The sequence below is a fragment of the Histomonas meleagridis genome (assembly GCF_020186115.1).
Source record: "Histomonas meleagridis strain 2922-C6/04-10x chromosome Unknown contig_204, whole genome shotgun sequence".
In the NCBI taxonomy this organism is placed as follows: Eukaryota; Parabasalia; order Tritrichomonadida; family Dientamoebidae; genus Histomonas; species Histomonas meleagridis.
The window spans coordinates 130,302-147,751 of NW_027150808.1; the positions used below are offsets into that span (position 1 = coordinate 130,302).

General features: G+C 27.7%; 3 protein-coding genes across 3 annotated transcripts; 2 read left to right on the forward strand and 1 right to left on the reverse strand.

The window, feature by feature from the left end:
• Nucleotides 1–3,720: 3,720 nt before the first annotated feature.
• GO595_003488 (40S ribosomal protein S3a) lies at nt 3,721–4,476 on the forward strand (the record flags this gene model as incomplete). Its single annotated transcript, XM_067916514.1, has 1 exon — nt 3,721–4,476. One exon carries the CDS (start codon nt 3,721–3,723, stop codon nt 4,474–4,476), a length of 756 nt encoding a protein of 251 aa, XP_067776345.1.
• Nucleotides 4,477–14,935: 10,459 nt separating this feature from the next.
• GO595_003489 (knotted carbamoyltransferase YgeW) lies at nt 14,936–16,123 on the forward strand (the record flags this gene model as incomplete). Its single annotated transcript, XM_067916515.1, has 1 exon — nt 14,936–16,123. The coding sequence occupies one exon, from the start codon at nt 14,936–14,938 to the stop codon at nt 16,121–16,123; it is 1,188 nt and encodes a 395-aa protein (XP_067776346.1).
• Nucleotides 16,124–16,438: 315 nt separating this feature from the next.
• Nucleotides 16,439–17,413, reverse strand: GO595_003490 (uncharacterized protein; the record flags this gene model as incomplete). The annotated part of the gene is made up of 1 exon (XM_067916516.1): nt 16,439–17,413. The coding sequence occupies one exon, from the start codon at nt 17,411–17,413 to the stop codon at nt 16,439–16,441; it is 975 nt and encodes a 324-aa protein (XP_067776347.1).
• Nucleotides 17,414–17,450: the final 37 nt, after the last annotated feature.

The following is a 17,450-nucleotide window of genomic DNA, read 5'->3' on the forward strand; positions in this document are numbered from 1 at the left end:
AATAGTTCATAATTGTTATTTTTTTTTTAATTTTCTATAGAAAAAATAGAATAATTATTCTTTGTTTATATAATGTTTAAGTATTTTAACAATTTCTATGTGATCATTTTCAGATGCATAAATAAATGCTGTTTTAAATATTTTGAACAATTTCCAAATATTCCATAAAATTATCAAATTATTGAAATAAAATTTAAATAAAATAAATAAATATCTTTCGTATTAATATCAATTCCGTCTTGTTCAAGAAGTAATTTAACTATTTCTGTATAACCATTATAAGATGCTATAATAAGTGCTGTATCAAATATTTTAAATAATTTCCAAATATTATTTTTAAATTTCAAATTATTAAAATAAATATCAAATAAAACAAATAAATACCTTTAGTGTTAATATCAATTCCTTCTTGCTCAAGAAGTAATTTAACTATATCTGTATGACCATTATAAGATGTCCAAATAAGTGCTGTATCAAATATTTTAAATAATTTTCAAATATTGTTTTGAATTTTCAAATCATTAAAATAAATATTAAATAAAACAAATAAATATCTTTAGCATTAATATCAATTCCTTCTTGTTCAAGAAGTAATTTAACTATTTCTGTATGACCATAAGAAGATGCCAAAATAAGTGCTGTATTAAATAATTTAAATAATTTCCAAAGATTATTTTGAAATCCCAAATTATTAAAATAAATTTTAAATAAAACAAATAAATATCTTTAGCATTAATATCAATTCCTTCTTGTTCAAGAAGTAATTTAACTATTTCTGTATGACCATTCCAAGATGCAAACATAAGTGCTGTATTAAATAATTTAAAAAATTTCCAAATATTATTTTGAAATAAGAAATTATTAAAATAAATTTTAAATAAAGCAAATAAATATCTTTAGCATTAATATCAATTCCTTCTTGTTCAAGAAGTAATTTAACGATTTCTGTCTCGCCATTTTGGGATACATACATAAGTGCTGTTTTAAATAATTTAAATAATTTCCAAATATTATTTTGAAATATCAAATCATTAAAATAAATTTTAAATAAAGCAAATAAATATCTTTAGCATTAATATCAATTACTTCTTGTTCAAGAAGTAATTTAACGATTTCTATATTACCATTTGAAGATGCCCAAATAAGTGCTGTTTTAAATAATTAAAATTATTTCCGAATATTATATTGAATTTTCAAATTATTAAAATAAAAATCAAAAAATTAAAACAAATTTCATTTTATCAAAATAAAAATCAAAATATTAAAACAAATTTCATATTATTCAAACAAATTTCAAATTATTTAAACAAATTTCAAATTATTCAAATAAATTTCGTATAAATAAAACGAATTTTATTTTAATAAAATAAATAGTTTTAACATTGGTATCAATTCCTTTTTGATTTAAAAGTAATTCAACCACATCTGTTTTATTTCTTTTTACAGCATAATAAAATGCTGTTTTAACTTATCAAAATAATTTCCGAATATTATGTTAAAATACGAAATTATTATAAGAATTTTTACATAAAAAGAATAAATATCTTTAGCATTTATATCAATTCCTTCTTGTTTAAGAAGTAATTGAACCACTTCTATATTACCATCATGAGATGCACACATAAATGCTGTAAAAAATATTAAATTTAAATACCAAACATTAAATTGAAAATTCAAATTATTTAAATAAATAGTAAACAAAATATGTAAATATCTTTAGCGTTGATATCAATTGTCTTTTGTTTAAGAAGTAGTTCAATAATTTTTATATGTTTAAAGAGACATGCATATATAAAAGCTGTTTGAAATAATCTAAATAATTCCCAAAAATGATTTTGAAATAGCAAATATTAACAACAAACGCATAACAAAACAAATAAAAATTATTAGCATTGATATCAATTCCATTTTGTTCATGAAGTAATTTAACTACTTCTCTGTGACCATTTTTAGAAGCAAACATAAGTGCTGTATCAAACAATTTGAGTAGTTATCAAATATTGTTTTGAAATATAAAATTATTAAAATAAATATAAAATAGAACGAATAAATATTTTTAGCATTAATATCAATTCCTTCTTGTTCAAGAAGTAATTTAACAGTTTTTGTACGGCCATTCCAAGACGCTTCCATAAGTGCTGTATTAAATAATTTAAACAATTTCCAAAAATTATTTTGAATTTTCAAATTATTAATATAAATTTTAATAAAAACAAATCAATGTCTTTAGCATTAATATCAATTCCTTCTTGTTCAAGAAGTAATTGAACTATTTTTTTATAACCTTTTTGTGATGCAAACGCGAGCGTTGTTTCATATATTTTGAATAATTTCCAAATATTATTTTGAATCCCAAAGCTAATTAAAAAAATCTCAAATAAAATAATTAGTTACCTTTGGCATTAGGATCAATTCCTTTTTGTTCTAAAAGATATTTAACAAGTTCACGATTATTTGATCTTACAGAAAAAATTAAAATATCTTTTGGAATTTGATTGCTTTGTAGTAAATATTTCAAGAGAAATATATTTCCAATTCTTGCTGTCTCATCAATAATGTCATCATCAATTTTCATTCCTTTTTTTAGCAAGAATGCAAAAATTTCATAATTATTATATAAAATACAACTTTCTCCTAATTCTTCTAACGTATCAATCTCTTCTAATTTATTTTCATAAACATAATAAAAGACATCATTTCGATGGAATTCAATTGCAGTTTCATATGCACCTTCAAATGATGAATGATTTTGTTCACATAAATGAATGATTTCTTCATTTCCACCTGCAATTGCATATTTACCTGTATCTTCTACATTTGCATTGTTCATAAGTAAATATTTGAAACATTTAACTGAAGAAAAAAATGCTGCATAATCAATTAATGTAACATTTGGTTTGTTAATAAATGAATATCTTTCATAAAGTGATGGTTCAATTATTTGATTAAAATTGAAATTTGTTTGTGATGATATTTCTTGAAGTTTTTCTATTTCATCATTTCGAATGATTTTTGTAATTTCATTCGGATTAACTCCTTCTTTTGCTAATTGCTTATGAAGTTCCCAATCATTCTTTGAAAGTTCTTCAACGTTTTGGATAAATTTACGCCATAATATAGTTGCTAATTTTTTCTCAAAGAAATCATCAGAATATCTTGGATATTTCTTTAATTTCTCGATATTATTTTCTTTATCAAATTGTATAAAATATGTTGAATAAATATCATCGAAATATTTAGAAGAAATTAAATTTTGTTCATACATTTTTTCTATAATATAATTCCCTCCACTTGTGTTAAATAATCTCTTAAGTGACTTAGTAAAAATTTTTACAATGTTAATTTCATTTTTATTGAAGAAATTTCCCAGTTCAATGGAACTTCAAAAGTAAATCTGCATCATAACCATGTGAGCAATAAAAACAAAAAGCAATATTACAAATGATTGATATAGAAGAGTATGGGTTATTTGTATCAAAAATTTTTGCTATTTTTTGGATAACTTCTTTAACATTATTTTCTTTTAGCCCAAAAATAATGTAATTAAGTGATTTTAAAATGTCTAGATATTCATTTTTTATTTCTTGATTGGAAGAAGCCATTCAATAAAAATATTTCTTCACTGCTATTGTTTCTTTGGTTTATTATGATTAACCACTCAAAAATTGTATCGTATACTATCAACCGTTAAATGATCGGCTTGGTCTCTCCTTTTGGAAAATGGGTAAAGCTCAGCAAAAGGGCAAAGCCTCAAAGAAAATCAAGCAGGATACTTTCCTCAAGAAGGAATGGCGCCATGTTTTCGTTCCAGGATTCTTTGGAAAACGAGATATTGGCTTTACAGTTTCACACAAATGTGCTCGTGGTAAAACACCAGCAGATTACCTCAACAACCGTGTTTTCGAACTTTCACATGGTGATCTTGTTGAAGAGCAATCACATGCGTATCGTCTCTTCAGCTGGAAATCAGTCGATGTTCATAACAATGATGTATTAACAGTTTTTGCAGGAATGAGGCTCACAAATGACAAGCTCTCATCCCTCCTTCGTAAATACCGTACACTCATCAATGCTCAAGTTGATGTTCGTACAGCTGATGGATACATTCTCCGCGCTTTCAGCATTGGATTCACCAAGAAATTGAACCCAAACAAGAAGGCTTGCTACGCTCAACAGTCAAAGAAGCGAGAAATCAGAGATGCTTGCATTGCCATAATGAAGGAGACAATTGAAAAGTCTACAATTCCGGAATTATGTAACACAATTGTCAACGAAACAATCGAAAAGGCAATAGTCGAGAAATGCAAGACTATCATGCAAGTCGATAATGTTTATGTTACAAAGATCAAAGTTATTAAGGCACCTACATTTAGCACTGAGGAACTCAAGAAGCTCCACGAAGGCCGCGCAGTCACAAAAGCCGCTGCTGTTCCTCGCCCAGTTGAAGAAGAAGCGAAAACTGAAGAAACAAAGTAAAATTTTAACTTTTTTTTAATTTTCCCGAACAAACCAAGTCAAATAATTTTGAACGTTATTAATCCCCAAAAAATTCTTTTCTAATAACACTTAGCAAAAATAAGTTATATAACTTATTGATTACATGTAATGTTTGATTGTTTTATTTTGTAAAATATATATGGGAAATGGCTGGATATTTTGTTTTGATTTAAATCAACAAACCCAATTTAAACGGTTTTGTCGGTTTCCCGGGAGATTTTAATGAGCTCACCAACATTACATTCTCTTCAAAGAATCATTTTCAACATCAGTAGCAACTCCGTTAATTTGTCGATTATTGCAGTAAGGAAATATTTAGATCCGGAGTATGGATATTCAGTCAACCAAATAATAAGCATATTAATTTATTCAGCATTTTGTTCCAATAGCAAGGAAGATGAGATGTATTTGGACTACATTAAGTTAGTAGATCGTCTAGAAAAAGAACTTCATTTTACATATACATTAATCTATGTTTTTTCCCAATATCTTTTAGGAATTCAATCTCAAGAAGCGGATTTCCTTCTTGCTCGAATGATTGATCAAGAAATGATATCCTCTAATCTTGTATTATGTCGCAAAACTTATTTTCTTGCACATGTTAAAGAAAACCGCGTTTTTTACAACAAAGAAAACGTCCCTTTCGCTAATTACTTTGAAGAAAATGTCTTAGAATCCATACAAAGCGAAGGGTGGGATTATCATAAATCACTTGCATTAAAAGGAGTTAATACTAATGAATTAACTCAATTCGTTCGTGAAGATGATGAACGAAATTTACGCGAAACATTAACATCCAATAAATTTACTGGAACAATTCCATATAACATTGAACCTGATTTATTTGAACGATGTTCATATATTAATGATTATTCATATCCATTAATATTTCATGCAGCATATTTTGGATCGATTAAATGTTTTAAAACAATTAAAAATATATATAACGATAAATTTAATGAAATATTAAACGAAACAATTAATAATAAAGATTTAGAAGCATTTGCTGTAGCAGGAGGAAATTATGAAATAATTGACTTATGTAAATCACCAATTCAACAATCAGTTTATGAATCTGCAGTACGTTTTCATCGCGATGAAATATTTTATCGACTTTTCGTACAAAATAATATGAATTTAAGTTTGATTGGTAATTCACCAATTTTATGTGTGAGATATGGTAACTTCGATGTGTTAACTTTCCTTGAGGATAATGGATTAAAAATTACGAATGAGCTTTTGGAAGAGGCGTTTTTATCAGGAAATATATTCCTCGTGAATTATTTCCTAGTGAAATTGCCGCTGCCAGAAAACGCTTTTCTTTTAGCTGTTAAATCTGGTAACGTTGATTTAGTTGAATATATACTGAAAAGAAAAGATGTTTTAATTGGGACATGTGATGAGTTTCTTTAATTTTTTTCGTTTTTTATATATTTTTAATGTTTTTTTGTGCTTCTTGATTGTAATGCTTTAATGTACGCTTGTAAGAAAGGTTGGGAAAATATTGTAAATATTATCCTTGACTTAATGAAAAATCGTCCACAAAATACTAATCCAAAAATGGTGATAGATATTAATGCAAAAGATATTTATTTGTAATAATTTATGTTTAATTTTTTGTGTTTCATGTTACAAATTTTTATTTGATATTTATTTGTGTCATTTAAAACAGCTTTAATAAACGCATGTTGTTATGGTCATGTTAAAATTGTTACAACTTTACTTTCATTTCCAGGAATTGATCTTAATATTCAAAGTGTTTAATTTCGAACTTTTAAAATTTGTTTTTATATTTTTATGTTAAAAAATATAATTTGGAGTTTTAAAGTGATTTTTTGGAATGCTTTAACTTATGCATGTGATCGAGGTTTTCTTAATATTGTTAAATTACTTGTATCTAAAGGTATTGAAGTATATGTATATGATATTTTAATTTATGATTTAAAGTTTATTTTGAAGTTTTGATATTTGATTTTAATTTTTGGAATTTGTTCATTTTATTTGATACACCAATAACAATTTCATGTGATGGAAATCTTGATGTTCATTTAGAAATTGTTAAATATTTACTTAATTCTGGTAAATATAATGTAAATAATTGCGGAATTTGTTTATTTGCTTTGTCGTTTATTTAATCAATTTAATGGTATTTATTTGTTTCTCTTCAATCTTTATTGATCTCGATAGCAAAGAGTGGAAATCTTACATTGTTAGATATGGCTCTTAGTCAGAAGGGTGTTGATGTAAATCCAAGAGATGTTAAAATTTTTTATTTGAAGTTTATTTTATTTGTTTGATGTTTTTCTTCTGTTTTTGGAATTTATTAACCTGATATAAGACACCACTTATATTGGCAGCTGAATATGGTAATACTCAAGTGGTAGAAATACTCGCTCAAAGAGAAGGAATTGATATAAATGCAAAATCAATTTATTCAAAAATTTTAATGTTTTTTATCAATTTTCGAAATTTACTTTGTGGTTTTGGTATTTATTTATATGTATTTGTACAGCCTTAACTTATGCAAACAGAAATGGTCAAATCGGACTCTCTAGACTATTATCACAGGATTAAAAATTAGTAAAAAAAAAAGTTTATTGCTTAAGAATTTGAAGAATTTTTATTTTGAGAAAAAACGTTAAATTTGTGTTTGGGGTGCTCTAACGATAGAGTGTAAAAAATGAATTTTTTCTTCGAAAACAATGAAAATATGCAAGATAAAATAATATCTGACTTCCTTCCAAATGGAGTAATTGAAGAAACAGGTATTGACCCAAAAATCATTGTATATCAGGAAATTTCAAATATCAAAGAATTACCACTTTCTTGTGAAAGAATTCCTAGAAACACAACAATTGTAGATACACAAGATCCAGAGCCTATTCTTCCTATTGAAAACACAGAACCTGCAATACTTTCATGTTTTGAAGTTCAAATGCAAAATGATAAGTTATTTGCTTTTTCAATTTATGTTAAACAGTGCCCTCCTGATTGTGGAGTTGTTGTGCAAGATGGGAGGTATTTAAGATATGGAAAAATCATTAGACAAATTCAGCAAAGTGAGTGCAAGTCAGCATGTCAAATAATACTTTTTGATGAAAACAGAACACTAGGTGATTATCTTCATCAGCAATCGAACACTGCACTTTTGCTTTCAAATTCATTTCTCAATTCGAAAAAAATTGATTTAAAGATAAGCGAAATAGAAATGGTTTCCTTTTCGTCACGTTCGCTTTTTAGAATCAAAGTTACAGATGCTAAAAATCCTTCGTGGGATATTTTAATTCGATTTTTAATTTCGATATTTGCAATTGCGGTTGAAATATATGAATAACTCAAAATAATCTTCTTTCGTGATAACATCACTTTTCTTCGTTATATAACATTGTTCTATAACGCACATATTTTAATAAATTTTTTTGTTTTTTGCGCACTTTTTTACCACTTTTTAAACGTTAAAACATGGAAAAAGAAACAATTTCAGGAATCAGCGATTCCAACATAGAATCTTCTGATGCAAATATGGAAGAATTTCTAATGCGAATTGCAAGTGATGCATCAAGTTGTGTTTCAAAATCAGATGGAAATTTGAATAAAATTGATACAAAAAACAAAGATGGAAAACAAAAAATACCAAAACCACCTAAAAAAGTATTTATTAATTTAGGTAATGACAAAAAAGAAAAGAAAAAGCAACAAAATAATTCCGAGAAAAATGATAATCAAAAAGAAGAACCAAAATTCGTTAAAAAACAATCATACTTTGCAGGGTACTTGGAAAGCTCCTCAACTACTACACCAGAATCGGTGAAAGGACCAAAAATTTCAGTGCATTCTCCAAAAACTGAAAAGTTTCGCAAAGCTCTTTTTGTACCAAAGAAAAGCTTAGACCCAATTAAATCAAAAGCTTCAGTGAAAGCAAAAAGGGACTATGAAGAACTCCTCAAATCAATGAAGAGAGCTGCAGAACAAGAACAAAATGATAAACGAAATTTGTTCACAAACAAAAACATAATAAATCGCATGTAATAAGGAAATAAATTTTTAATGTATCACACATATGATTTTGTTTGTTTTAACTTTCTTTTTCCTTACTTATTTTTTTTTCAAAAAAAGGTATTATTATATGTTTTAATGATTGCATGCAATTTTGAAATAAAAAATGATTAAAATGAATAACATTATTTGATATATATAAGAAAACACTTACTATTGTAATATAATTTTGTAAATGTTGTAGACGAACGATAGACAAATTAAATAACCAAGAAATCGTTTTTCACAGAAAAAACCATCGTTATTTCGAAATTTCTATCGTTATACCGAAACTAATAGTAAAATGATATCGAAGAAAGGTTTATTTCTCTAGAGAATTAAAATATACACTTTCATTTATATATAAAGAATGATAAAATAAAAATATAATTAAAAAACAACATATTTAACACATTATTTGATAAATTTCTGGCACTTCTCCGCCAACTTTGTATTTCCGCATTTTTTTGCCTGTTCCATTATATCGATCATCAAATCCTTTGCGCATTTCTTTGCTATCACGAATGCCTCATCCAAATTCCCGAATTTTATAAACAGTTTTGCCTTCGCTGTGTCACTTTTTACATTTGCCTTAATGAAAGGAAACAACGACTTTTTATCCAATGCTCTTTTTGCTATAGTTTCCACCATTATTACCACGATTATATCATAATTTGGATCCTTTGAATACTTCGAAAAACCTGCGAAGAATTGCGAAACCGCTCCCTCGCCACTTTTTAATAACCTGTCAATGTATTCATCGCAAACGTTCTCAAAAGTAAACGGCATGAAAATCATCGCGTCCATTACGAAGTCGAGTTTCCCCATATTTAGGAGTAGTAAGATGACTTTCATAGAGTTATCCTTATTTTTAATCACCTCAAGTTCATTAGAAAAAGGTATTTGATTCTCGATGCACAAATTAATTAATTTAATTTGCAAATGAACTCTATTTCTTAAAGCTACCAATTCCCCATGTTTATAAATGGGGAATAAAACTTCGTCATTCGACTCTCGTAATGAAATTGATTTCTCACAAGATGATTGAATCTTTTGAATTGAAAACAATTCTTCTTCAAATGAGTTACAATGTTCGAAATAAGACAACGCCGAATTAATTGACATGTCATAGAAAGAAAGTCTAAATTGGACATCACATAAAGTCAAATACATTTCGAATTGTTCAAGAAAATCGAATATATCTTTAATATATTTTGCGAATTCATTAAAATTTTTCGATACTCGAACCCACAAAAGATTCCATCTTTGATATTCTAATGCAGGTTTCATTATATTATTCAAAAAGAACTTTGATTTATTTTCGACAATATTTAATAATGAAAACGCGTCATCAAAACGTCCTAAAGAACAATAGAACGAACTTAAAAATCGTTCTTCGCCAATAATTTTTAATGATTCTTGAATTGACATAATATTATTTTTTGATAATATAAATGTATTCATAATTTTTAATTGATGTGAAATCGATAAATATAAAGAAGGAATATCGATTTTCTTTTTCGTTATTTCATTAATTAATATTTCGAAAGTTTCATTTGTAGGCATAATATAATATGATATATCGAAAGGATTTGGATGAGATAATATATTAATAATTTGTTGAGCAAATTGTGAATATATTTGATGAGTTTTAACATTAGAAAGTGTTAATAATATATTATTCCCTTGTTGTAATAAGTTTAACCCATAACAAATAATTAAATAATGGATGATGAAATATATATTATCAATTCCCCAATATGAACATATATTAATCATTAACTCGAAATAATCATTATTAATACACATCTCTGCTAATATTTGTCCTGTTTCTTTTGTTAATATATTATTGAAATTATAACTTTGTTGGAACTTTTGATATATATTTTTTTGTGTAAATAAAGCTAAAACTTCAATTTGTGAAAAAATTGATTCATTCGTCGAATGTATTGTACCAGAAATTAAAAATGAATTCTTTAATTTATAAAATATTCGATTCATTTTGTTTAATGATGTTTGTGCTTTTTGTTCTGTTTCATTAGAATTTACTTCGATTTCAGATATATAATTAATTGATTGTGTAATGATATAATTAAACATTTTCAAGTCTAATCGATAATTTGTAATATATTCTTTTGATATTATTTTTAATTTTTGAATTAAATCGATTTCATTACGTTTGATAATTTGATTAAATAATTCTTTGTTGATTGGATATTTACGATTTAATCGATCATTTTCTAATTGTTTTTCTTTTTGGACAATTTTTCTTGTTTTATTTATTACTTCTTGAATATTTTTTGGGAATTTTTGTTGATTTTTTAATATGAAATTATCACATTTTATTATAAATTCTTTCAGTTTATTTTGTTTTTGTAATTCATTTATTAAATTATAAATTTCTTTAACTTCTAATTTAAACTCTTTAATATATTTCTTTAACATATAAAATAAATTATTTTTTATTAAATATGGAAATACAATTTTAGGATTAATCGAATTTAAATTATCTTTTAAGTATTCAATTGATTTATATCCTAAAAAACCATTTAATTCATATAAATCATTTGGTTTAATACTTTCTAAATGTTCATAAACATAATTTTTAAAATGTTCTGGGAATTTATAAAACAACAAATTTAATTCTTCATGATTAAATATATTCTTTTCAAATGCTTCTTTAATATAATTTTGAATTTGATTTTCGGAGATATCATTTTCGATATAATATGTTAAATCGACAATTTCTTCATAAGATTTAAATTCCGAATTTTCTTTACCGAATTTCTTTATCATAAATTTATCGAAAATTGAATTTTTAGATGAATTTTTACTTTTATTGTTTGAGTTATTTTTATTATGCATTTTCTTTAATGTCGTTTTTAATGTGGATGAATCCCATTTTCCATTTTTAATTTTCTCATAATAAAATGCTAATGCAGTAACTTTTGAGTTTTGAGATATTACTCCAAACAATGAATTATTAACATCATCAATTGAAGAATATTGTAAAATTAATTGTAATGCATTTGGCCCTAAAAGTGTTACAAGTGAATTCCATGAATCGATTTGATCACTTTTAACAATTAATTTAACTAATTCTTTAATTAATTCTTCATGTGAAACTTCAGTTGAAAAATTTATTTTAGAAAATCGAATTAAATTTTGGATCATATAAATACAATCTAAAAATGATGAGAACAAAGGAAATATACTTCGAAAAGATGTAATTGAAGGGAATGAAAATCCTTCGATTTCAATCTTCTCGATTAAATATTTCGCATCATTAATATGTGAGAAATCGAAAGGGTTTTTATTTTGTTTTCTTCGATAAATTATAATTGACAAAATTTCTTCGAATGAAATTTTCTCGAATTTATTAGTTTTTATTTGTTTTAAATAATCATTTAAATTAATTTTATATTGTTGATTTTCGATACCTTTTGATAAGAAATATTCCAAACTATAAATTGGTAAATCATCTAATTCTTTATCATTAATATTATTATTTGATTTTAATGAACGAATTAAACGAATAATATTAAAATATTTTTGATTACTTTTTAACATAAATAAAGCTGGATCATAATCATCTGTCTTCATTACATCATAAACAATACAAAGAGGTGAAATTAATACCGATTTAATCGAATTATTCCCTTGTGTAATTGCAAACATTAATTTATCATTTGATGAATTAAATATTTTTTCCGGTAAATAATTTGTTAAATTATATAAAATCGTTTGCGCTGTTTTAATGTCACAATAATAATCGCCATTCGACTTTTGTAAAAAGATTAATGAATATATATCAATAACAACTTGTTCACGAATTTTCTCATCTTCTATTTGTTCTAAATATTCACTAAAAGAAGTTTCTTCATAATTTAATACTAATTCTAATGCTGATAAAAGTGATTTAAAACTAAAAAAAAATGAAAAATCTTGTGATCGACTTTGATCAGATATCATAAAATATGAAAGTTTCGAATATTCATATAATATGTTCGGTGTGACTGTAAATAATATCGGCATAAAGATTGCCGGAATCGATTGTGTTAAAAAATCACTTCGATCATAGCGAATGCCTAATGTTTGAACAACAAAATGTGTAAAATTATAATCATTGATGATCCGGTCAAAAAATGTTTGCGCTAATGGATGAACATCGCCTTTATTAAACATTTTAACGAGGTCAAAAAGATTTTCGGAATCAAATTTAAAGGAATCAAATACACTTAATAAAATAAATGGTTGAAAATATTGATAATTTTTGGTGTAAACAACAATTTGATCCGGTCGTGAATTGATGATAAATCGTTGTGATGGCCGTGAAATGATGTCGAGAAAATGATGCGATTTACATAAAGATTCATTTAAAAGTGTGAAATTTCGCGTTTGCTTAAAGAGTTTAGAGGAATGTGGAAATGGTTCGTTACACATTAATAAGACTTGAATTGTCTTGATAAGCATCGGATCTGTAATTTGTGTAACCGATGTTAGAAATGATGGTACTGAGGTTGGAGTTATAAGGTTTTGTGGTAATGACTGTAATATTGATGGACTAATGGTCGTTTTCATTTGGAAAATTTCAAGACCAAATTTGGAAAAAAGAATGGTAGGAGAAATTGTGTCAAGAAAGGCATTTACAATTGGTTTGATGGAGGTATAAAGACCAGAATATGTACTATAAATGAAAAATAATGATTTGAAAAATAAATCACTTTCTTTTTTGTTGGAAGGAAGTTGCTTGGATGTAAGGACTTTGTAAACTTGAATTGCTGGTTGAGTTTTTAACTCTTTGAGAAAATAAAGATAGAATTCATCTGATTGTTCTTTTAGAAAAGAAGAAAGAAACGACCGTGCAAACCATTGTGCATCAACTGTGTTGTGATTTAATGGATAATGTAAGATTTCCTTCAAAAAATTTATGTCAACACAATGTTGAAAAAGAATTTGTAATTTATTTTGCCTGAGAAGAAGGTGCATAGTGCTTTGAGCTTTACTCATTTCTTTGTTTTCGATTTCAAAGAAATCTGATTTGAAGCTCATACAAGCACTTTTAGTGTTGACACTTTTGAACGATTTTAAGAAAGCAAAAAAATAGAACTATTTTTACTTATTTTAGACATAATACACAATCAAGAGACTTATGATCAGCTTAAATTATGAAAAAAAACAATTGATTTTATTTTTGATATATCAAATATATTTTTTGTTAAAAATATTTTTTATGTATAAACCTATTCACATCTTTTTAAATAAAGATGTGGTGCAATCAGCTTCACTCCTATAATCCATAGAGTTTGAAGATTTCTTGATTTTTATTTTTAATTCTAAACGTTCATCAAGCAATGTCTTCGCAACAAATTCCAATAGTTCCATTAAATTTTTCAGCAATGAAAGCGCTATTAGAGGAAAACAGAAGGCTAAGGGAACAATTGGATCAAGAAAAAACAGAATTATCGAAAGACATTGAGTCAATTAAAATTCATATTTCTGTTGCTGAACAACTAGCAAAAACAAATAGGATTTCGCCTGAAACTTACAAAAAATTTGCTGAGTTAAGATCATCTTTACAAGATCCAGGATTTCAACCAAATTTAACATTCTGCAAATTTTCTCCAGGATCACAAATCAACGATTTATCATCGCAACTTAAAGAAATATCCGAACTGTATGAAGAAAAACAAAAAGAATCCATAATGTTATCACAAAAGCGAACAGATCTTGCAATCAAAGAACAAAAATTAAATTCTAAAAAAAGTAATTCTCTTCGAGAACTCACAGCTTTACGCCAGCAACTACAGGATCTCATAGATACCAAAGAATCTATCGATAGTGAAAATAATGATTTGGAATCCTTGATAGAGTTTTGGGAAGAAAGAAACAAAAATGCAGAAAAAGTTTTACAAAAAGCATTTTCTGATCTTAAATCATTTCGCCAAGGAAATGATTCGCTACCATCACATATTCTTGAAGAATTGAATGATATTAAACAGACCCTTCAAGAATTTCAAAACACCCAAAGATCAAAATCTGGTTATAGCTAATAGCTTTATCAAAGTGATTGTTTGTTATCGCTATTTTCAAGAAAATCTCTTATCTTTTTCAAATTTAATTCAGTTAACTTTTTGATTATGAGCATTGGCTTCATGTGCTTAAGTGTGTCCTTCGCCCAATTTTTACTTGTTGTATTATCCTTTGCACAAAGGAAAAAGAGCTTTTCAAAAACACCATAAAAAGCAACCGGAATAGTGTATTCATTTCTATTCATCGTTTTTCTATATTGAATTTTCAATTCACAAAACTTAATTGAAAGGTTTCAAACAAAAACAATCATCTGAAATGAATATAAATATGTCAAAATCCTAAAACGATAGAAGCAGCCACATCACTTTCAATGAGTGTGGAACAATACATCGCTGAATGCGAAAAACTCGAGCCAAAGGTTAACACATATGGTGGCGATTGGCTCCGTACCTGGGACATGAACGATGAAGTTATCCGTTCAACTCTTAACTGCAGCTGGGCACTTGAAGAACTTATCCGCAAGAATGTATCATGCAAGATCTTCAATGGTGGTCTCGCCGCTTCTATCTTCCGTGATAACTCTACACGTACACGTTTCTCATTCATGAGCGCTGCTTCATTACTCGGTTTAACTCCATCAGATCTTGATGAAGGTAAGTCCCAAATCTCACACGGTGAAACAGTTCGTGAAACAGCTACTATGATCTCCTTCTTCACTGAATGCATTGGTATTCGTGATGATCTTTATCTTGGCGCTGGTCACACCTACATGTTAGAAGTTGCTTCATCCATCACAGAATCCCATGAACGTAACGTTTTAATGAAGCGTCCATGCATTGTCAATCTTCAATGTGATGAAGATCATCCAACACAAGCCATGGCCGATCTTTCTCACCTTGTCAAGCACTTCGGCTCCATCGAAGCCCTCAAAGGCAAGAAGATTGTTATGTCATGGGCATACTCACCATCCTATGGCAAACCACTTTCTGTTCCACAATCCATCATTGCCCTTCTTTCTCGTTTCGGCACAAATCTTGTTCTTGCTCACCCAGAAGGCTATGATCTCATTCCAGAGATTGTTGAAATTGCACGTAAGAATGCTGAGAAATCAGGCGGTACATTCGAAATTACACACGATATGAAGGCAGCCTTCGTTGGTGCTGATGTTGTTTATCCAAAGAGCTGGGCACCAATGTTCATATCTGCACGCCGTACAGAACAACTCAAAGCTAAGGACTATGATGGTCTTAAGGTCACTGAGAAAGAATGTCTTGAGCTTAACAAGAAGTTCATTGACTGGCAAACTGATGATGAGATGATGGCCACAACTAAGAATGCACTCTACATGCACTGCCTTCCAGCTGATATCTCTGGACTTTCATGCGAAAGAGGCGAAATCACAAACGAATGCTTCCAGAAGCACCGCTTGGATACTTATAACGAGGCTTCCCACAAGCCATTCATCATCGCTTCAATGATCATGCATTGCAAGTGCAAGTCAGTTGCAGCTGCACTTAAGAAGATAGTCGAACGCAATGAACCACATCAATTGGCTTAAGACTAAAATAAGTAAAGTGAACAATCTAAAATATTTCTGTGTTTTCATCAAATTATAACTAATCGTTCAATGGTTTTATACAACTAAAAAGACATTTTAATTCTTATTTCTCCAGTAATAACTTCTTGTCAAGAATTAAATAATTTATCATTTTTTTAAATGTGTTTGAAATGAAACTCTTTTTTCATTCGAATTTGAATACAATTCTTCTATCGAATTCAGGCAATTACCTCATTATATGTATGAGTTCAAGTTGAGAAAGAACTCTAAATTTAAAAATTTTTTAGTGTTGTGAAAATAAAAAACATTTATTAATTACATAGTGATTGGCGAAACAGAGAAAGTTGCTCTGGGTTTAGTTTCGCTATTTCTCTTTTTCCTTAGTGCCGCTTGTACTTTATCTGTATGTGAAACAGTTTCGAGGTGTCTATTTTCGAATTTTCTAATCCTTTCACCTCTCATTTTGTCGATTGCCTTTTTTCTTTCCAAAATTGCTGTTTCCTTTATCATTGATGGTAAGATCAATGACGTTTGAACATTTCTATCATTGTCTTCGTCGTCAGCTTCTTCTTTAGGCATTCGATAACTTCGAATCCATTGTGTCGAAGAATCAGCCGACGCACCATTTATGTCATTTACTGTTAGACTTAAGTCAATGTTATCATTTCTTGAAAGATAATTTGTGTGTGAAACACCAAAATCATTTTCAAGAATATGTCCATCATAATTATATTCAGGATTTAATGGATTTGTATGTCGTTTTGTTTTGAACATACCATCTGCATTAATGTCTGATACATCTAAAATCCGATTGGATGTATCAAAACGTCTGTTTTCAAATTTTGGTCGCGCTCCTGCAATGTCATCAACTTTCATGATATCGCGTGCAGGTTTTGTTGGCTTATATGATTTGGGATGAACACCAGGAATATCATCAAAGTTAAAGCCATCATATACAAATTTAGTAACTGGCGGCGGTTCTTCTTTTTTTGTTGGTAATTGATATTCAGGATTTAAAGGATTTGTATGACGCTTTGAATGTGGAAGGTTTCTACAAATACGAGGTTGTGCGCCTTCGATATCATTAACATTCATGATATCAACTGGTGCTTTGCTTTTATCAATATGTGTAATTGGTTTAGTGCCTTCTATATCACTAATATTAAGAACAAAATCATGTTGAAATCTTGAATCAGGCTTATATTGTGCGCCATCAATATCATCAGTCCTTAATGAAAAATCTTCATTTTTAGTTCGTACAATAGGTTTTTGGTTTGGTATTGTTGACATAGTCATTGTTGAAAATTTTTCATTACTTTCATAAGTT